Source organism: Oreochromis niloticus, linkage group LG16 (genome assembly GCF_001858045.2).
Source record: "Oreochromis niloticus isolate F11D_XX linkage group LG16, O_niloticus_UMD_NMBU, whole genome shotgun sequence".
In the NCBI taxonomy this organism is placed as follows: domain Eukaryota; kingdom Metazoa; phylum Chordata; class Actinopteri; order Cichliformes; family Cichlidae; genus Oreochromis; species Oreochromis niloticus.
The window spans coordinates 17,755,751-17,778,354 of NC_031987.2; the positions used below are offsets into that span (position 1 = coordinate 17,755,751).

Here is a 22,604-nt window from a genome sequence, read left to right on the forward strand (position 1 = left end):
ACTTAGTTTATATGAAATAGGCACACAAGGAACAAAGTGGAATAGTGTAAAGAGAAACTATCTACAGGGTATAAGAATTCACTTGTAAGTGTTTCATCAGTTTCACCATGGGTTTGTGTTTATTTGTGGGCACGTATTTGCTAAAGCAAGGAGTAGCTTTTTAACCTCCCAGAACTCAGCTCCCACATAAAATATAACCACCACGCTGAATATTTAACTTCTATGTATTTATTATATCAGCAACTGAATTGCTCCATTTCAAGATAATTTTATTTTATGGTACTGATAAAAAAAGAACACGATGTGAACATGTTGTGAAAACAACAGAACAGAACAGATACGTGCCAGGATGTAAATATTTGAACACAGTATAATCAAACAACAGTCTAAGAGCTGCAAGGAAAGAGACTTATGCAATCTTTACTTGTGAAATTCATTCTCAGCATTGCATGCCTCACTCACTTTACTTGTTTCATTCAGTTGTCAGGCCTGTATTGACTAAATAGCAGGTGATATCGACAAACAAACAAAAACATGGATCAAAAGTCTTCATTACTACACACCATTGTTAAAAAGACCCTGCAAGATAGATGTTAATAGCATCATACAACCGTGTCCTGTGTTTTCAGTGCAGCCTTCTTATCAAGATATGTCAAGAAGAGGGAAAAAATACATCTTGACACAACAACCCTACTGTGTGCTCCAGCAGTCTCAACAGAGTGAAACATCACTTAAAAATAAACCTGTCGTACATCAACATATGGGAAGGAGCTTTCAAGGGACTTCACCACTCAGCAAAGTGCCATGACCTTCCTAGTCAAGGTTAAAACAGCCCTGTAGCTTCACAGATAATCTATCTACAGGAGCACAGACCACACACACATTAGCCACACAAAGGATGGAGACAGTTCATTTACAACAGAAAAAACCCCACTCTTGTGTGATATAAAGATGCGTTATTATTTTTTATGATACGTTGTCAACAGCATCAAAATACTTAAACCATCAGCTCGATTTCCACATTAAATTTACCAATACAGCAGTTTTTTTCCTTCCCATTCCTTCCCCAAATCAAATAAAAGGGCCTGTTAGCAGAACACAGCTATCACTGTGAACACAAACATCAGAGATTATTGTAAGAATTCAGTTCCAGTGCCTAGTGGTTAGATTTTCATTTGAGCCCATTATCGATTTTATATCTGCAAACTCAAAAAGTTTTAGGTACTGCAGCTAAAATGAGGGTGCTTTCCAAAATAACATACAAAATACTGTTTCTTTTTTTTAATTAACTTCATTCAATCTGCAGTGAACAAAACAGGATAAAAAGAAAACTTCAGCATCAAAAGAGAGCACAAGATCTTTACAAAGGAAAGATGTCCCCTTCACATGGTTGACATTGTAATTGGATTTCACTATGCTCTGCTGCACTTTTAGAATCTGTGTTTAAAGAAAAAAAGGTGTTAACTTAATATCTTGTTAGATTCCAGCAGATGTGTTGGTCTCTGGTTAGAAAAATCCAATCCTGTCCTCAGCTGACATCATTACAGTAGATGTGAGTTGACAGTTCTGTCTTTCAGACGATGGCATGTACAGTAAACTTGCTGCAATATTACTTTGAATGGTAATTTGCATTAATCTGTGAAAAATCACTCAGCTTTTTTCAAATAGCTGAGCTCCTCTTGCAGTCACAGACATTTCCACAAAACACACTACAAATGAATAAATGTTACAAAGTAACTGTTATTGGGAAGTTATTTTTTTCTTTGTCAGCCATCAAAATCAGATCAGTCAGAAACTTATATCATGCAACATAATCCACTTCTCTCCCAATGACTCTTATGCCGTGTGTTATAGATGAGGCGTGTGCTGGTCTGCAGTCTGCTGCGAGACATTAATTGACTAAATGAAGCAAATTTTATCCAGTTGAAATGTAAATGGGAAATTACATTGTATTGCATTTTATATTAGCCTTTCTATTCACATTATGATAACAGAACTTGATGTTATATTTACTGCATTACAGGAATTGAAATTTGAAACCTTTATATTTTATTCTCTTCTGAGCTTTCTGTGCCAACCTTTGTCCCGTGTTTCTGTTACACTGTGTACAACTGCGTCATTTACTTTCTGCTACAAACATAACAGACTCTTGAGTTTTATGGTACTACTTGCCGTCATTTCAGTTTCATTTATAAATGCATTGTAAGGCATACTTTCCTTATTTCACTTTAGGTGACACAAAATAACCTACCTAAAACTGCCTGTATTAACCATGAATTATATTAAATTAATTATTTATAAAAACCTCTATTAACACGTTTACACAATTAAGCATAATTTAACGAATACATATTTATAAATGTAAAATAGTGTCATTAAACATGTTCTATGTAAACTTATAAATCAAGACTGAAACATTCTTATCTACGTTTATGAATTAGATGCTAATGTCTATTAATATAGGATTTATCCTTTATAAGTGATGAATTAACACTTTACTAATGCAAATGTTTACTAATATTATATGGTGTTACTAGTATGAGGTGGTGAGGTGGAAGCCACTCACTGACTTTGTATTGTTATATTTTGTGTAAAATCTATGGTTCTCCGAGTCCCTCACACACATATACAGAAACATGCAGAAACTTGCCATTAAATTCATTTTTGTAGCGTGGCTGTCCTTCAGATTTAGATGTGTGCTATAATGGAGTTTCACATTTTTTGTCCGCTTTTCTATCAATCCCTGTCCCTTATTTCACATAGAAAAATAGAGTATTATTGTGACCCATGAGGGCCGTTTTTGGAAACATTTGTGAAAACGAAAATGTTCTTCCAGTAACTATGTTAGCAAAGCTTCGGGACAGCCTTACACTGAGCCAAATCTTATGCAGATGGGGGGGGGTTGTTTACTTTTGGCTGGTAAGGTAACAAGTATGAATTCCAAATAAAGCTGTCTACAATCTTGAAGAAGCCATACTTCAGCAGCTGAGGGAGAATTATTTCCCTCTAATAGCCAAAGCTGGTCTTTGGCAAGTCATTTAGTATTAAGTGGACAGGGTGGGTGAACCAAAGAGACTTGTCCCTGACTAACCTCGCTGTACAAGCTCAACACCTATCCTCTGTTTTTCTAGGGCTAACGGGAGGATGCAGCACTTCACTTTGCATATAGCTATGGGACCAGACTGTATTTAACATGCAGACAAGAAGAACAATTGTTGCTAATTAACAAGAAGCAGATCCTAATCACACGGACATAAGAACAGCAGAAAATACAAGACATACATATAGTGCCATGAAAAAGTATTTCCCCATTCCTGATTTCTCACTTCTATGCATATTTATTTTAGTTTAAGACTCCAGTGAACCATGGTGAGAGCCATTATACAGAAATGGAGAAAATTTGGAACAGTTGTGGCTCGCCTACAGAAATCACTCCAATTAATACAAGAGTGCAATTGCAACTCATCCAGGAGATAACAAAAGAACTCAAACACCACCCAAGGAAATGCAAGCTTCACTTATCTTACTTAAGGTCAACCCCCCCCAACCCTCCCCCAAACGGCTCATCTCACATTTCCCAAAAAACATCTCCAAGACTTTTGGAGAAATATTCCAACACTAATGAGACAAATGACAAAGGTTGAACTTTTTGGAAGGTTTGAGTCTCGTTACACCATAAAAAAGGCATAAAAACTAACACAGTATTTCATTAAAAGAACATCACACCAGCAGTCGAACATGTTGGTGGTAGTGTGATGGTCTGGGGCTGCTTTGGTGTTTCGAGACCTGGACGACTGGCCCTAATTGATAAAACCATGAATTCGGCTTTCCAACAGAAAATCCTGTAGGAGAATGTCCCACCATCAATTTCTACCCTGAAGCTCAAACACACTCTAGCTATGTGGCAGGACAATGACTGAACATGGCAGTAAGTCCACCTCTGAATGGCTAAATAAATAAATAAAATAAAATAATAATTTAAGTTTTTGGAGTGGACTAGTCAAAGTCCAGACTCAAACAAGATTGTGTTGCTTTGGTATAACCTTAAAAAGGCTGTTTATACTCAAAAACCCTTCAATATGACAAAGATAGTGCAGCAAAATTCCTCCACACTGATGTGAAAGACTCATTGTCAGCTATTGCAAATGCTTGATTGCACTTCTTACTGCCAAGGGCGGCCCAACCAGGTATTAGGTTTAGAGGAAGAGTACTGAATTCACACAGGTAAGTTTGAATTGTTTTTTTATCCTTAATAAATGTAATCATCAAAAATGGCATTTTGTATTTATTCAGGTTATCTTTGTCTAATATTAAAATCTGCTCGATGATCTGAAACATTTAAGATGAACAAATACTGAAAAAGTAAGTTATCAGAAAGGGGGCAAATCCTTTTCACAGCACTGTACATGGCTGTCAGTTGTGCTGCGCCACGCATCAACCCTGGTAAAAATATACAGTTGAGTTATAATGAGATAGGTTTATTCATGCACAGAGATTTATTAACACGTACTCAAGCTGTCATCATAAGTCATAATTATATCATGTCACTCAGTGTCTGTAATCAAACGGGGTGTCAGTCAATTTAGCTACCTTATTATCAGTGCTAATGAAGCTCTATGAAGATATTCAAATTCTGCATTCGTCCTGCTGAGATGGGTTCCCATTTTACAAAACTTCTCCGCCAGGCACGTACAACATGTTTATGATACATTTTGCAGTCTTTAGCAGGTTTAATGTGTGATAAGCCTTCATGACAGAAGTGCAGCTATTTATCTAAATCTGTTTTACATATTTGCACGTTGTATGCTTACTTACTTTCTACTGGTAAGCAAAGCGATACCTTAAGGCACCTGTTGTCCTTGTTTACTGTTCAGAACACCTCCACAGGTGCCTGTCAAAACCCATCATTGCTGCTCAAGTCACACCTACATAAGCTCTATGTCACTGATAAAGACCAATTTTATGTAGTGTTCAGATCAAAAGTCCAAAATGATTCCCCATGCAATGACTAGTGATGCAGCAAATTATCATTTTAATACATTACTCTTCATACTTAAGGTCTGTTTCAACTCACTTCAACCTTGTACCAAATATAGCTCACTAGCATCTCACACAATTAAACTTTGCCTGCAAATATTTAGTTTTTTTCCTTGTAAAAACATATACAATGATATTGTTTACTTCCTATATGACTTATCTAAAAAGGGCACAGTCAAGAGAAGCTATAAAAAAGATGCAATTATCACACAATTACACTTTGACGTGGCTTTAAGCAAAACAAGAGCATGATTTTAGAAATGTTAGACATCACAAGCTGAAATGCCACAATTCAACGTATGACTCATGTTGTTTTAAAGTGTCTAAGTTCCCGTTATACAAGCAAAGGTAGGCCAACTCTCTGAAGTATTCCTCAGTGTACCTGGCCAAAGAGACCCAGAGCATATGTGCTCTGCCATCTGCTGTGTCCCATGGTTCCCCCTGACAAACTTTTAATGGATTCACACTCAAAGACACGCTCAGCCCTAATGAGATCAGGAATGCTTGTGCCACTGCAACTTCTTCTTCTTTGTCAAATCAAAACATCCAACAGGAACTAAGAGTTAAAACAAGTTTGAATTTCTGGCAAGTTATCTGGCCATGCACTAAAATAATCAAAATAAACTGCTTCTTCACACCTTCGCGCCTAAGCAATTCTGTTTTATCTGACATATCTTTTTGCAAATTTAGACCCAAGATTTTGACTGCCTATGTGGTCATTTTTTATTACAATCATGTTAAGTGCAAAGTACAAACTCTGCAAATTAATAACCCTGATTACTGTGATGTCTCGGGAGGTATGCATCAACAGTGAGTAAAAAAAAAAGCATAAAAAGAAAAATATATAATTTATTTTAACTGCAAGTAAGTGAGTGAGTGGCTAACATATGAATAAATGAATGTGATATATTATCTTCTTGTCTCATGAGCATCATATATGGAAGAGATATGTTGTAAGGGGCTCATTAGATGTGATCCCAACCAAATCTAGTTAGCTCACTTGTTTCACCTTCTTATTCAAAGTAAATCAATAGGTTAGACTTAAAGGTTGCTGTAAATCACCATTCTAACAATGAAGCAGAAACCAAATGCCTGTTACACTCAAACTATGTATGTTAAGTGCCTTGGATGTCTGAAAGAATAGGACATTAGCTAAATGTCAGCAAATGTTAGCTGATGGCCTATGCTTCTCGACACCCAAGGCATGCATACTGGTAATTTCAATGTAATATGCATTCTGCTTCATCCTGCTTTCTCTACAGCACACCCAAACAGGCCCCCTTAACCAATGGGTAATCAGACTTTGACAAGACAAGATCATATCGTCAGGAACTATATAACAAGAGATATTCATTGAATATGAACATCATCATGGATCTTTAAATCTCTGTATTCCACACACCTTCACACTTTTAATAACGTCTCTAGAGGGTTTTGTGTACAGAATAGCCAAGTTTCTTGCTCAAGTTGGAACTTGCATCAATCAAAAATTGAATGAAATTATTCCTATCACATTTTGGGTCATGTCAGAAGTTATTATGAAAGGCATGTTCATGTTTTAAATAACTGGGGGATGCTGATACAGAGGGGTATATGTCCTTGGGTGAATGAGGACAGGTTCAAGAGGAAATGAATTCTCACTGACATAAAACAGTCTACAATAAAAGCAGCACAGTACAATGGTATGATGGTATTCTTCATCCTCAGGAGAGTCAGCGTGAAGGGAAAAAGGACAGGAATAAAGATGTTGGAGCGGTTTCATACTCCTAGCAAATGTGTCAGTATATATATATATATAATTTTTTTTGAATATGTCAAACTATTCCTCTGCAACATGCCATGTGCAAGGCTGCGTGCATGATAAAACAGCCAAACGTTGACTCAAAGGTATAGCTTTTCATATTGAAATGTTTTTAAATGTAGTATAAAAAATGTTTTTCAGGAAAGAAATATAAATACATAAGAGGAGTGGAGAAAAAAACAACCTGTTTTTTTAAAGGCTTTGAAAAACTTGTGAAGCGATGGGATTTCCACATTTATATAAATAATTTTTTCTAACGGATTGTTTGTGAAACTGGGCTTTAACCTAACATTTTAACATAAAACTCCTGCTCATCTGGTTTCTGGGAAGACTGGAGATGACTACAGTTTCAGATTAACAATTGAACTGTTGCCTACTAGATTTTTTTTCAGTAAATTTTAGTGAATGAAGCAAAAATGCCTCCAGCTTTTTAGACCTGAGAATTTCTCAAATATAATTCAAAACTGTACCCACTTTTCAGTGGGGGAATGTAGTGTGCATTTTTTAACCACTTTATGACTTTATGACAAAATAATAATGATTTTAAAAAACAAAAAAAAACACACGCATTATTAAGGAAATTCAATACTAGTGAATCATGACAAGGACTGGACTCATCCTTACAAAAATCTTTGACAAGAATACATATATTACTATACATCTGCAATAAAAAAGAAAATATGTTTGACCTTGAGGGTAATAGCTTGGGGATATTTATGTACCATATACCCTTCAGCAAAGTACACCAATATCATTACAGTAAAGATTAATGTATGGATTTCCTTAATACCATGTACGGCACATTTAGGAATGACAAGTGCAGCATAATCAGCATATGTAGCACTACGTCTAGCTTTGACATTTATTGAGGAGTGCATAATAAAAAGCCTAGTGGAGGCCTGAGGAATCCAGTGTGGATATTCGATCTATGTGTGATGCATGCCTAGAAGCCCCTGAGAATGAGAAGTGAGGAGGCAAGCCTCTCTCGTCTGCATCAGTTTGCTAAGTGGAGCATGGCACACAAACACACTACAGGTAGCAGCTGGTGGCTGTTTAGAGACCCTCAAGGCCCTGAGACCTGCACTGATCGTTACCTTTCACTCAGTTTATAGTTTAGAATACAGGCACCGGTCATTATACCTTGTTACAGTGTAAGTGTCCTCTAGCCAGTGGCCCCGGTTACCTGAGAGGGAAAGGATACAGCTCTGCTGCACAAATACATAGCTTCCATTGGTGGCTTTTGGTGGCTTGCTACACACCACACTGAACTATCCTCAAGAGCAGCGTAAAGGCAAGCATAGACTCCAGTTACGCATCATGTCTAGTCAGACGCTGTCAACAAGACAGAAGCGACAGAAGATGCTAAAGATAGATCCAACAGCAGCAACAAGGCATTCGAGTTAGCGTTGTTTCATGATGGCTAAGTTTTGACAGATGTGATGTTGGGAAAAAGTACTGGCTATACGCCACAGTCCAAAGCCAGAATTTTGATACTAATGTCAGTGAAAAACAGACTGATCCAGAGGATTGTTTTCAGAAAGTGATCTGTGAATGTCTTAAAAAAAGAGACAATGAAATATTGTCAACTACAGGAAACAGTGTAAACAGACCTCCAAAATAGTAGTCTATACTGGTCAAACAGAGAAAAAAAAAAACCGGCATGAGTGACGCGCAAAAATGTGTTTATGCCAGTTTCTTTAAACAGAAATGAAAAGGCTCTTTCATTGTGGCTCCAGGTTAGAATTTAATTGGACAGTTGTTGACAGGAACTAATAGATCAAAATAACATCCATTCATTTTCTTGCAGGAGCACTCATTCGTCCACATTTCAAATGATTCTGAAACCATTAAACGATGATTGCAATGCCATTTCACGGGAATCTGTGTATTGTTTTTCACATATTTATTTCAAATAAATTTAGAAAATGTTAATTCCCCGAGGCAGCAGCATATTCCTTTAGTAATGTATACGACAACAGCTGTGTGTCAGCAATATAAACCAGGCATGCCAGCCGTACAGCATTTGGACAAGCTTCAATAACCCAGTACATTTTACTAAAACTACATTTTTGAAGAAAAAAAAAAACCACAAATGGAAAAAAAATGAAAAGGTTTCTGCTACATAGTAATAAAAACTGACATTTACCTGGAAATATTTCAGTCATTTACTTATTCACATAATATGCACTGTGAATTAGTCAAACAAACAGCATTGTTAATAACTGCCAACTGGAACCTCGTTTGGTTTTTGAATGTGTAGAGTGTATTAAAATTTCAACAACTGGAGTTATGAGCAGCAGAAAGTTGGACATAAACCCTGCTGGAGGCCACAAACAAAATAAACAGAAAGTTTGGGTCACAAACAGGATTAGGGTTTAGAAATATTATCCAAAGAGTACTTCTGGTGTTAAAAAAAATATCAGTAACCCTGAAGACATGAGTTCCCCTCCTTCCTGAAGAAACACAAACACATCAAAATTCATCAAAATCTGAGAGGAGTGCATTGTTGCATAAACTGTAGGTTCCAGACTGGCAGAATAAAATAACTTGGTCTTGGGCTGCTGGTCAGATACAATAAACTCAGTGCATGGCTTTATGAGGGTGATTGTGCAAGCAGCCCTCTTGAATAGTGCATATGAAGAAAAAAAATGGCTTGCACACAACTAAACAAATATTGTGTATATCAAATGATGATGATGCAAAAACAAAGACTGTATGCATGAAAACAAAACTGTTCAATAAAACATGCAGTAACAATTTAAATCCAAATAGTTCCATTTAAATAAGCAATACACAAATAGATAAACCACACAAGCACACACAAACAATCCTTATCAATTTTACAAGACATAAGCTACAAGAACACTCAACAAAAGCATATACAGAAATGTGCTATAAATACTCACAAGGCAAGCAAACAGAGAAACATATGACAAGAAGCACAGACACCAAAGGGTTTTTTTTCAATGGGACACCTGGTTGGGACTTGCTTGTGCACATGGAAGAAACAAGCCTTTCTGCCAGAAGTTCCGTCTCTCATATCTGACTGAAATGATTTATGTAATGTAGGCAAACCTGTGAAAGTATCTGTTTAACTAATAAAATAGTATTGCCCTAAATTCAACTAAGTTAGCTCTTGGAGAATAAAATTGAGAACAAAAATCAGTCCATGGAGTTCCTTAGTACAAATGCATTGGGGGGATGCATCAGGAAGGACATCCAGTGTAAAAATCTGCCAAATCAAATATGCAGAGCTGCCCAGTGTGGCAACCCCTTGTGAATAAGGGAGCAGCTGAAAGTAGCTTCTTAATGGCTTATCCAAATTAATGTTGTGGAGGGGCTGAAACTTATCCCAGCTGTCATGGGACAAGAGACAGTATGCAACCTGGACAGCACACAAGTCTAGTCCATGACAGTAAACTAAAACAACCAAGTTTAAAATCGACAGGTCAGCGCTGATTTATGAGTGATCATTCCAGGTTAGGTTGGGGCCTCATCATGGAGAGACTCCACCTGTCAGTCAGCTTGGAAACAACTTGGTGTGTCTCTGGAAGAGCTGAAGAAAGTGGCTGAAAGTGACTCTGTTTAGGGTACTGCTCTCACAGTCTGGACCCAAATAAGCAATAGAAATGGATGGATGGATGGATGGATGGATGGATGGATGGATGGATGGATGGGGACACAAACCCTTTTAAATAAAAGTCCTTTTTTGACCCGTGCATCCACAGCAACCTCAGCCTCATAACTGGAATGGTCATCTGACATTTCTGAGTATTTCTCCTAGAAATCTTTTCCGGCAGAAAATGTTGAAGTAATTTTTTGCTTTATGCATTTTGAAGTTGCTGTGGAAAATGAGCAGAAACATTTTTAGTCTACTGCAACATTGCTCGTCACTTTTTTTGTCTCCCCTGATGAGCGATTCATTGCCATCTCTGTATCTTTCAGCACATTTGTGTAACCAATTAAGTTGCACTTGGAGCATGTTTTGTCTATTTTAAGTGTTAAGCTTAAGTTATTTATAAGGCTAACACTCAAAAAACAAATAAAAAAAACTGTGTGTTAATCCACCTCAGGGCCTTGAAAGCAAGGCATACTGTTAGCAGCACATTGTGTCTGAGTTCGTACTTTTGTGCATTCTGCATAAAAAACTTTTTGAAATTTCCCTTTCTTAAATTTATTTTGATGTACTTTGATTCTGGTGGTGTTATCCTTTTAGTGCTGCAACCCTAAAAGACTTGCAGGACACAGTGTTTCCTGCAGCTCTCACAGGAAACACCCGCAGAGAGAGCCCATCATGAGGCCATTTTGGCATCCATAAGTATGATTGATGACATAGGGATGCAGACAGCAAGAATTCCCCTCTGCCACGAGAAAAATGATGATTGTTTGGATTTTTTTTCATTTTTTTTTGCCTGTTAGTGCCCCCCTCTGCTTCTCAGTGGGACACATTTACATTACATTAGCAACATATACACTCAAAGACTGGGGCTACCATATACAAACAAAACAACTCCCGTGGATCTCAAAAGTCCATTTATCCACAATTTTTATCACAAATACTTTGATGTTTGTAGAGTAAAATGTAAAAAAGGTAAAACATGCCATCGGAAGCCATTATCCCTTTCAGGACCTCACCCCGAGATCTATTTCAACATGTGTGACTGGCAGGAAGGTCACAATAATTTCACAATACATCACAGCAACAGTGAAGTGTGCTGCAGGGGCTAACAAAGTCACCTGGCCATTCCCTTTGCAGGCACTCCCATTTAGCCCTTTTTAATCCCCTCCATCCCATTACATGACAGTAGAAGACCTGTGCACATTACATGCTTCAGTAGAGATCATTTGCCTCGCGCAGGCAGCCAAAGATCACATAAAATATTACCACTCGTTATTTCTGTCCCACCTCCATCTCCTGACTGGCAGTAAACAGAGCTGGACGTCAAATGATAGCATAGAATATGACAACCTAAGAAGTTCCATTGAATCCCGCAGTCTGCCATATGACTCACTCTCCACGTCTCAGACACTGGGTAATCGACTGAGTGGAAACTGAGACAGCAGATAAGACTGAGTGCAGGTCTTAACTTTAACAAGCAATAAAGAAGTGGATTTCAGAGGCAAAATATAATTAATTTGCTTACAATTAAATTAAATAGATATAATTAAAGTCTTCTGAGAGGGTGATTCATATTTTAAGATGTGCAAACACTCCAAAGACTTTTAGAGCAATCCATAAGTTCATCCCTATTTTAAATGTGTTCACAGTAAACCAGCTTCCGGCCCGGTCTGGTCAGCAGAAAGAATCATCGGTTAAGTCTTGTGGAATTACTGTACTCGCTGAGCCTTCAGGCTTTGGATCATAACAACATTTTTGTCAATAACACCATCTCCAGTGCTGTCATTCCCCCTGACCTGGTTCCTCTATTGAGCCCAAACACAAACACACACACACAAAAACACACACACAGAAAATCTGGGGTACTAAGCTTTTCATTTCTAACTCCAGGAGAAGATGTGATAGTTATTTCAACATTTTAAGTAGTGCAGAAATACTCTCACAATAGCACCCTGATGTTTCACGGTTATTATTATCGCTCTATTATATTTGCAATCGTTGCAGTGAATTACTCATATTGGCCAATCTTATAGAAAAAGTTTGGGTAATATAAAAAAGTAATAGATATATATTTCTATAGTATTCTAATTTGATTAATTTAAATGTAAGTAAAATCGAATTTAATAAAAACATAACTTTACAAATACAGTGTTTTTCAGATATGTTTTCCAGTCTCTAACGGCATCACATCAAAGCAGTAAAACCACAAACACATCCATCTGTCACAGACTTCAAGAAATCAAACCGCAAAGTGAGACCATTTAACAAAAAATGCACAGCAGGCAGCAGCAGTGAAAGCACCATTTGTGGAGGTGGACCAGTAATATGAAGTTTGAGATTCCCCCTAAATCATCAGTGGTTTTAATAGAGTGTGAAGGCAGTTGTGAGACTGGCACAAACAGCAAAACAAGAAGCTTTTGAAGCTCTAAAGTAACTTAAACTTTTTTGTGACTTTAATGATCAAGCCGTCCGTCCTAAAAAGCTCTTCAAGTCATCACAAACTACATGAAAAAAGTGTTTAAGTTTGCATTAATCTGTGAATTGGTGTTAATGTCATTTGCAATCTGTCTGTAAACTCCACAAATCATAAAAAGTGAACAGTAACGTGCCCTTGACACACTCATTGACTACACCACTACCTCTACATCATGTGTGTAATATAAATGAATGATATTTCAGTGAAAAAACTAAATAACTAAAAAGGGCCGAAGCTAAAAGCAGATAAAGCTGCATTATTAACAACATCTGCCAAGTGAATTTCATAAAAATATATCCATCCATCCATTTTCTTAACCCCAGGGAAGCTGGGATCTATCCCAGCTGTCATTAGAGCAAAAGGAGGGGTACACCCTGGACAGATCGCTAGTCTGTCGTGAGGCTGACACGCAGGGAGACAGAAAACCATTAATGCTCATATTCATGGAGTGCGGGAGGAAGCCGGAGTTCCCGGAGACAGCCCATACATAGGCAGGGAGAACATGCAACCTTCCCAAAGAAAAGTCTCAGCCAGCTTGTGGATTCAAACCCAGTACACCCTCGCTGTGAGGCAACAGTGCACAGCGACACAGAACTGTCTATAATGTTAAAAAAATACACATATTTTAATAAGCTATATTACTCAATTATAGTCCAAATGATCTAATTTACCCCCCAAATCAGCTATTATACCAAAGGCTCTATTTTCAGGAGATTAAGTAAAATAGTGCAAACAAGTCGTGTGCCAGCCACGAGATTAAATTTTAAATCAGTTCAGACTAATATAAACCTACATAGCGAAAAAGAAAACTCTCTGCATTTACTACATTTCTGCTAAGAAGCAACTTGAATGTTTTTTCATTTATTTATTTATTGATAGGACAATGTTACGATTTTAATCAACTTTTAATCAAAAGGAATTTGCAAATTTATTTTAGATCTGGCTTAGCTTGAAAGTTGTTTGCATGAGTAAGAGGCAATGAGCTGTAAGCCCAGAGGACATGTCTATCACGGTGCGAATTTGCTGAGTTGTTGATAAAGCGTCTCTCCCGAAGACATGTAAGGTTGTGACTCATTCAAAGAGAAGATCAAAAGACTTTTATTCAGGGTGACATCATTCAGGGAAGAGACAGATTGGATTTTTTCCACTCATTCCAGAGATTAGTTGTGATGTCAGAGACACGGATCCAAAGGATTTAATCAGTTAGTTATTCAACCCGTCTCTGAACAGGTGTGCCTGTTATCAAATATGCAGCCTTTTACTTGTGCCAGATTCCTTGATTTATAGAAAGAATAATTGGCCTTGAAGCATAACAATGACGACCTGGAGAGATAATTCAATGAAAGAGGCGGAAAGGGGAGACTGCCTCTCATCCATACCCCTGTTCTGATGACATAATGATATTTATACCCAAACTATTCTTGAAAAACAGATTGATTTAATTTAAGTATCGCGGCAGTGAAACACTGACACTGTAACCTTAAGTCATTTTTTTAAAGCATGTGCAAGACTCACATAATGTGTAATCAAGGCCAGGAAAACCAACAGAGATTTCAACAAAACATCATAAAATCTGCAGTTTTACATGCCAATAGGGGTGCATCAGGCCTGCCTTATTTCGCACAAGGTATATTTAAGATAATTACTCATTAGGGTTGTGGCAGAAACCATGCAATACCAAATGAAGCGAGTAACAGTTGTGGTCTACTGCTTGAGCATTGCATGAGCTTCATTTTATCTAATCACCCAATTTTCACAGGACAGGAGTTAATCTGCGCAGCTGTCCACTCACTGGGCCCCCTCTACTTGGTTTTCACCGTCAGAGACCTCTACTGGAGACATGCAGACACATTTCACACTCGGCACTGATAGGGCAGGATAGCCGGTATGACATATATATAACTAAATAAGCCTGTAGTTGTGCGTTCAGGCAGTTTACATGCGTGGGTTCCCGATTAGAGCAGATCTCTCTAAACAGCTGTGGGAAGCTCACTACCCCCAGGTAGTCAGTCAGGAGCGTTTTGGAAATCATTTATATAAAGTTAACTTCAGTGAGTGAAAATCAGAGCAGGTACTTTGTGAGTGACAGGTGGTTGAAAAGCTGGAACCGATTAGTTGGATGTGGTGCAGTCGCAGTAGCGTACCCCTGCAGCATTAAAACGATTTAGCATCTTAAATTAGTTGCAATAGGACTGCTGAGTATTTTTAACTTTTCCTCTCAGATATAAACACTTAACACAGACGCGTTTACTATTATTATTATTTTATTTTGTAAAAGTCGCTGCATATTCCCGATCATTTCGGATGCTGTAACCGGCAGGTCGTGAGCCAGTAACTCAGTCCACCCTTACCTGGGATCTCCTGATGGGGAACATGTGAGAAGCCGAAGCCTTTCGCGATGCAAGCCTCCCTCACCTCGCTGCAATTCCTCGCTTTAAATTCGGCTCTTGCCGCAACAGACAGCACAGAAAAAGTGCAAATGATGGTCTCCAGTCTGAGCATCGTTCACTTCTGTACAGATCCCTCACTGTTTAGGTACTCTGCAGTGTCCCGCTTGCTGGCAAAAGTCCCCCCTCCTGCAGCAGATTCGCAGGTAGACTACTTAATGACTGGTCGTTTTTAGTGGTTGGAACTCAACTATAGTCTAGTAACACATCCCCCAAAGCACAACGGGTTTGTATCGCCACCGAGTTCAGTTGAAAGTCCCTCGGCGCAGTAGAAAAGAAAGCTGTGAGCGTAAAGGTGCCACATGAATCCAAGGAGCGCGTTTCCCGGCTTGTTGACTCAACTTCGCTCAGCAAAGAAAGCCCATTGTAGCTGCGTTGAAGTGGAAATGCTCTGTGGAGGAGAGCGCTGTGTGTTCAGATGCACCGGCAGGGCAAAAGCGGGACACAAAACGTGGAGTGGAATCGAGCCTCATCCAGTGTAGCAGGTCGGCAAGTGCATTTGAGATACAACCTGGTAGAAAGTAACAAATACATAAAACATCCTGTAGGTGCTATTGGATTAAAAATCGGTCGTTATACATCACACATGGTCATACTACTATTGCAATAAATCCTGAAACCCTTACAGGAATACTTGGGAAGCTACGGAGCCGACTTTAAAATTGAATCGCTGCCATAAATGCCTGTGGGTATATCCCATTGTTTTTCGTGGGTGTGAATTATAAAATGCAGTCTGTTACACTTGGATTTTTTTTTTTTCTAATATCTGTAACTTAACTAACCTTTACTTGGCCTGCACGTTTATGCTCCACTGGGAGGGTGGCGATTCTGCTGAGCTTAGAAAATGCAAATGTTGATATTTTTTCACTACATTCATCTGATACAGAAGCAAATTATCAGATTCTGTAGTATCAAACTGTATAAGTCACGGATGTAAAGGATTTGATTAAGACCAGAAGACAAGCTTTCACAGCTTTATTGATTTTGGAACAGCTTGATCCCTGGGTAGATCAACGGTGGATTAACATGGCTCCCATCACTATGCAAAGGATTCCAGTGGGATGGGTTACCACATTTTGAAAGTTCTTTAAAAGTGACACCGGCTTGTTTCAGATGGTAGCACTGGAAGATTTTCAATTAAATATCCAAATCCAAGGGGTTCAGGTTTAAGGGCAACACTGAGCCATGTTCTGCTTTACTGATTAAAGTGCCTGTACTCTGGCCACATTCAGTTCCCTACATGAAAGACGGTCATTATTTATAGAATTCTTAATGTATGTTCATGTCGATCATATCCTTTGAGAGGTTCGGAGAAGTCGCATAATGAAAACACTGCTAATCACAGCACCAAAATACACTTATACTCCCTTTTATGTTTGCAACTGGTCAAACACTATTCCCCAAAAACAAATGTAGTCCCCCTGTTTTGACATTCAGTAAAGGGATGATAGAATTAGTCGTTAGTCTCTTCATCCTTTAGTGGTTCCTTTCATGAATTCTCTGCTCTACTTTTATAGTGAGACATTTTGACCTGGACATGTCACACTTTAATGTATCCAGCTTTGAAATCCAGGGAATGATTTCATCCAGATGAATAATTTTAATACAATAAAGAATTAATCACAGCCAAGATGGCTTTCAAGTTTCCTAACTACATATGCTGCTCTAACTTACCACAGTTATTCTGGGATTTCAAGGCATTCCCAAACCAGCCAGTGATGTAGAATAGTAAACATGATGTCAGAGAAGGATTAAAATGTGGCCCCAAACCTTGGACATGGGACAAGGCAGACCGTAAGTGACAAGTGAGCCATTTATTCTGGCTAATCGGAGTTCATAAGTAAAAACAAAACTGAAACACAGTCTGGGGAAATCCATTAATGAAAGCAAACAGAAAAGTACTACAACACGACATGAAGTTAGCCAAAGTTCTGCTTTAAATAGAAACATGAGGTAATCCAGGATATGGGAAACACCCAGGTACAGAGCTGAAACTAATCAGACATTATCAAGACAAGGGAAACAGAAGTAAATACAATGCACATGGGACAAGAGCTACCAAAACAAACAGGAAGTAACAACACAGAAAAACGCCTACCACAGAGACCAAGACTTGATAACAGGAAACGGAGACACGGGAGAGGTCAAATAAACTGAAAACTCATGGACATGGACTCATGGAAAAAAATACCCAAAAGATAACCTAAAATACAAAATTCAAAGATATATAAACTTTAAAAAACTCCGAACACTAGGTCAGAGACCCAAGAACATGAAGTGCAGTAACATTTAACTTTATTATCTTGTCAAAATCACAGAACCTACTTGTCGAAACAATAAACACTTCAGCCGTCAAGGTGACAAAAGTATAACTTTGGCATACTGTCGCACTAACGGTTCAGAACAAAGCAAACAGAACTTAATAGAAGAGAAACACTGAGTGCTGTGACACCGACAGTGCTTATTATGAGAACATTAGAAGGTGAAGAAAGGCACAGTAACAACCTCTTAAGTCTCGCAACCAAGAGAGAAAAACACACATCGCACATACACGGATGAGTTCAGTGTTTGAACTGCAGCTAAGATATTGTCTCATAAGCTGCTGCTAATAAGTAACACTAACACCTGGTGCAAGCTAAAGTGAGAGGCTTAGACATTTTCTCTGCCACTGACAGCTGCATGTACAGCACCTTGGAGAGCACCACATATTCACCTCTTACCTTGGCCATCACATCTCTTTTCCTTTTAATATGGCGATTACACAACATTATTACAGGACTTTTCAACATGTCCTACATCCCACCTCCAAATTAAAGCTTTTATTTAAAAGCATTAACTTTTATTTATTTATTTTAAGGCAGCGTTCATAAACAATTAACTAACAAATGAAGAGATTGTGCACCTGTCTCCATCTGTTCCACCAGTACACACTGATTCTAACCTGCACAGTGTGAATCAACTGATGATCAATCTTTCAGTTAAAAATGGTAAGTAATAAAGATGCTCTTGTAACCAGTGGGGACTGGCTGGGATGATGATGGTTTATGTGAGTTTGTGTATTGTTTAATTATGTTTTGTGCATTTTTCTGTTCACTTTATGGTAGCTGGGATAGTATTGTTAAGACCTGTGAATTTACTTTTTATTTTCATTTGCTACAATCTTTAATTAGCTCTGTCAATACTGCACAGTTTCTAAGATAAGAAAACTGAAATAAATCAACACCATTGGGTGAAGAAGATAAGCTAAGGTAAGATTGGAACAAAAAGGGGCTGACTGTAATAAAAGTCTAGAAACTGACAAGTGATTTTTTCCCCCCTAGAGAAACACGGAGGGGTTTATGTTTTTGAATGGAAATTGATATGGAGAATGTGGATAAACTATCAAATGCACATAATATTTGACCTACCTGCAAGTCATGACAACAAATAAATATGTATTTTAATATGAGTCAAATTGTTCTACCTGCCCTACATCCTAACGCACTCTGATTTCTCTCCAATATCGACTCAGGCTCTGTTCACATTCCTCATACAGATGAGAAAATCCACGTTTATCCTGTGTTAAAAAAACAACAACAAAAAAAACCAAGGCGGCACGATAAGAAGTGCGGGGATCTCAGAGCTGACGCCTTGAATCAAAACAGCCTGACTGTTGTTTTTGGCTGTGTCCACCAATTTTCACAAACGTGAAAGGGGGTAACGAACAGCTTATATGGATTTGATATCAAATATGTGGCAAGCACAGCGAATGTTTCACTTAATCTCAGGAAGATGAATGCAGATTTCTGTCAATGTGTCGGACTAAATGACTCATTGGCACGACCACAATATACAAGCTAGATGTACATCTTCTCCAAATCCTCAATACACGAGGAAAAGCAACAATATCTCTATGATCCCTCAATTATTCTAGTTGGATAAAAACACTGCAGAAATTTGCTGTCGCTTCCAAGGTTCAATCAATATAAATCTTCTTTTATGCACGTTTAGTGTAGGCTTTCTTGATAGGCTGTGTAGTGTAATTCAGAAACCTTTTTTTTATTCTGGCAATGTAAAGACTTTGTTCCAAAATCATCTCAAAACACGGCAAAGAAATATGTTAATTGCAACATCCCTAAAATCTCTGGTTCAGGATTTTGTGTCATAAATAAATGTGATTATGTTTTAAAATTCTGGGACAAATATCCACAAATTACATAATAGCAAGAAGTCACTTCACAACATAATGCAATCAGGAAATATGAAATGTATGTTCAAGGATTTCAGAACTATTTACCATCCTTCTGTTCGATGTGAACAAGCTTACAATCAGTTTCTGTAGAAGACCTAAAAATATGGCCTCACATTTGAATCAAACACAAAGTAGATAACTACCAGACAAAGCTTTTAAAAATACAACCGTGTGTATAATCATCAGATTCTCAAGCGCTGTCTCATCTGTCCTTATTCTGAAAAGAGTATACTCAAACATTTGTTTAAATTATGTAATTTAAATTTCCATCAGTGGTAGAAAGCCTAAAAATAGTTAAGACATTAAGGTACAGGGCCATGATTCAGTTGTCTGAAGTTGTAGAAGCACTTTTAGCTTCACTAACAAGAAGCAATCGTTTTCTGTATGACTCTATTAATCTCTCAGCTTTACAATGTTGCTTCAGTTTGTGCACATTCATTTATGCACAGCACTCCTTAGGTCTTGCCACAGCATTTCAATTGGATTGAGGTCTGGACTTGGTCATGTGGACCATTCAGGTGTGAGTTAACACAGTGCCATAATCTTCCGATCAGAGGGCATCCCAGCAAATTCACCTCAAGGTCAGAACATGCGGTGCTGAGAGAAACTGCAAAAACCACCAAGAGCTACATCTCAGACTATACAGGCCTCAGTTAGCATGTTAAATGTTTAAGTTCATGACATTCTGAAACAATGCTCACTGGAAAGATCTTTGGCAATAATGCAGAGTGCCTTGTTTGAGTTGGGCTTTTGGACTGGGCTACTTCGACACCTTAATTCTTTGCTTTTTTAATCATTCTCTTGCTGAATTGCAGGGGTGCTTGGGATCATTGTCACGATGTAGCTCTTAGGTTTCTTGCAGTCTCTTTGAGGACTGCATGTTCTCACCTTGAAGTGAAATTGCTGGGATGTCCTCTGATTGGAATATTGTGGCACTGTGTTAACATATACCTGAATACTCCAGATGACAAAACTGCAAAACCTCCACCACCTGATGATCAGTTAATGATGTGCATTTGATTAGCAGCATGTGGCTGCTACTTTTTCACATGCCTTTATAGTTAGGTCACATTTTCCACAATTTTGTGTACAAGAAGTGTATTTCAAACTTCAAAAAAATGCACAGTGGCTAAAATGAATATTTTCTCTCTTTCTTTCAGGACCACTGTTGATTTGAACACGAACTGAATTAAAATAGTAAGCATTACACAGGTGACAATTTGCCACAAGCCATTTTCTATGAAAATTTAAAAGAAAGACCAGAAATTGGTATTTAAATAATAAGGCTGTCATAGGTTAATACCAAATAGGGAACTAATTATACTCTTTTCTACATGTCATTTAGCCAGAGAAAAAACATCATCAGAAACAGTAGTCAAAGCAAACTCCCGATGTTTGTACAGGTTACATAAACGACTGTTCATGCTATAATGCACAGCATGGTTAATGGCTGACAACTCTCATTCACATTTCAAACTCAGAGTTTCTGTTCAGCATTCAGTTTAATATAATCATACTGCCATGTGGCTGCTATAGCATATAATCATCTTGTAGCTAATACCGTGCAAATATTGAGATAAATTGCTCTTATCATACACAACAGACAATAGAGCATAAACAGAGATGGTTTCCAGAGAAATATTTACAGCTTGGTTGCGTAGCCAAGACACGAAGCTTAATTGTAGCCTATAATAACTAAAAACAAGCAAACAAACAAGCAAACAAACAAAAAAACCCAACGAAGGAAAAAAAAATACCAGTATAATTTTTTTGGTACATTTCTGATTAGCAGACACTAGTAGCACAATATGTCCTGCAGTAATACTGAAATAAAGGGCTGTTTTTCATTGCTGAATTTCAACCTTTTGACATTTTATTAGTGAATCACAATAGCATTGTGAAATCGCTATTACTTTAAAAGTTTGTTTAATATTGATTTATCACACTGACGTTCCTGCTATTCATTAATTCTCTTTTTTTTTTTGTATATTGAAGGTCGTATACTCATTGATGTCATTTTAACTCATTAAGTGAATTGACCTCTCACACAATGGTGTGAAAAGGATGGCTTATGAATTCTTTTCTTTAAAAAAAACTCTCTTGCACATTCTTTTACTCCATTTCCTGGCATTTTTCATACCAGACTAAATTCTGAACTGAAAAATGGACTTTCACACAATGGATCCATCCGTGGTCTAACATAGATAAGATAATTCTCTTTTCTTAATGCTCTCATCATATCAAGAATTCAAAAAGCCTACCTTTTCAGACTCGTATGATAAACGCAATTATTACAAATATGTGGTTTCTTGAGATGAAGACATAATGTAGCTAATGAGACATTTTCATCACTGAGAGATGATTCTTGAGTGACAACAAAGCAACGCAACTGTCAGAATGACGTGTTAAAAACTGTCATTCTTTATCTTACAATAAACTTTATATGCTCTTTTGGAGGACAGTAAACAGTAAATTTCAAAATCTACTTTTTTCTACACAGTGACAGAAAAAAATCACAAGCTAAACCCAATTCACTTCAAACTAAGTGCCTCTGAAGAGTCAGTTATAAACCACCTTCTTTCAAGTATTTCCTGCAGTGAACTTCTCAACCTTCCAAACCACTCCATACTCCTTACTGGGACAACCTACAGGGAAATAAGTGCATATGAGAAAGCAAAGTGTTTTGGGCATTTCCCCTTGTGTCTATCTCCCAGCTGCATGTTTTTTTAAACACTGAAAATGTGGAATGTTTTATAGGACAAGCAGTTTGGAAATCTCTCTGTGCCTTCAACCATTGTGTCCCTATTCATATTTGTCAGAGATGTGAATATGGTCTCTTGCATGAATTGTCTGGAGCTATGGGGAGACATGGCATCTCCTGCTGCACTGAACAGATGCTCAGAAGACAGAAACTTTTAATCCACTCCCAGTGAAACAAGCTGCCGTGTTTGGGTAAGTGGGGTTGCTAGGACACCCGCTGAGAGAAAGATAAA

The 22,604-nt window shown here is 37.8% G+C and overlaps 1 protein-coding gene across 2 annotated transcripts in view; it reads right to left on the reverse strand.

Annotated features, from left to right (window-relative positions):
* The window catches only part of LOC102079339 (glypican-6), a 79,527-nt gene extending 63,732 nt beyond the window's left edge, over positions 1-15,795 (reverse strand). The window contains exon 1 of one of the 2 annotated variants that reach the window (XM_019353385.2): positions 15,285-15,795. In XM_019353385.2, coding sequence (XP_019208930.1) covers positions 15,285-15,435 — 151 coding nt within the window. In that variant the 5' untranslated portion in view covers positions 15,436-15,795. The remainder of the gene's footprint in view (positions 1-15,284) is intronic. The other variant, XM_019353386.2, reaches the window with a different exon arrangement.
* Between the last annotated feature and the right edge of the window lie 6,809 nt (positions 15,796-22,604).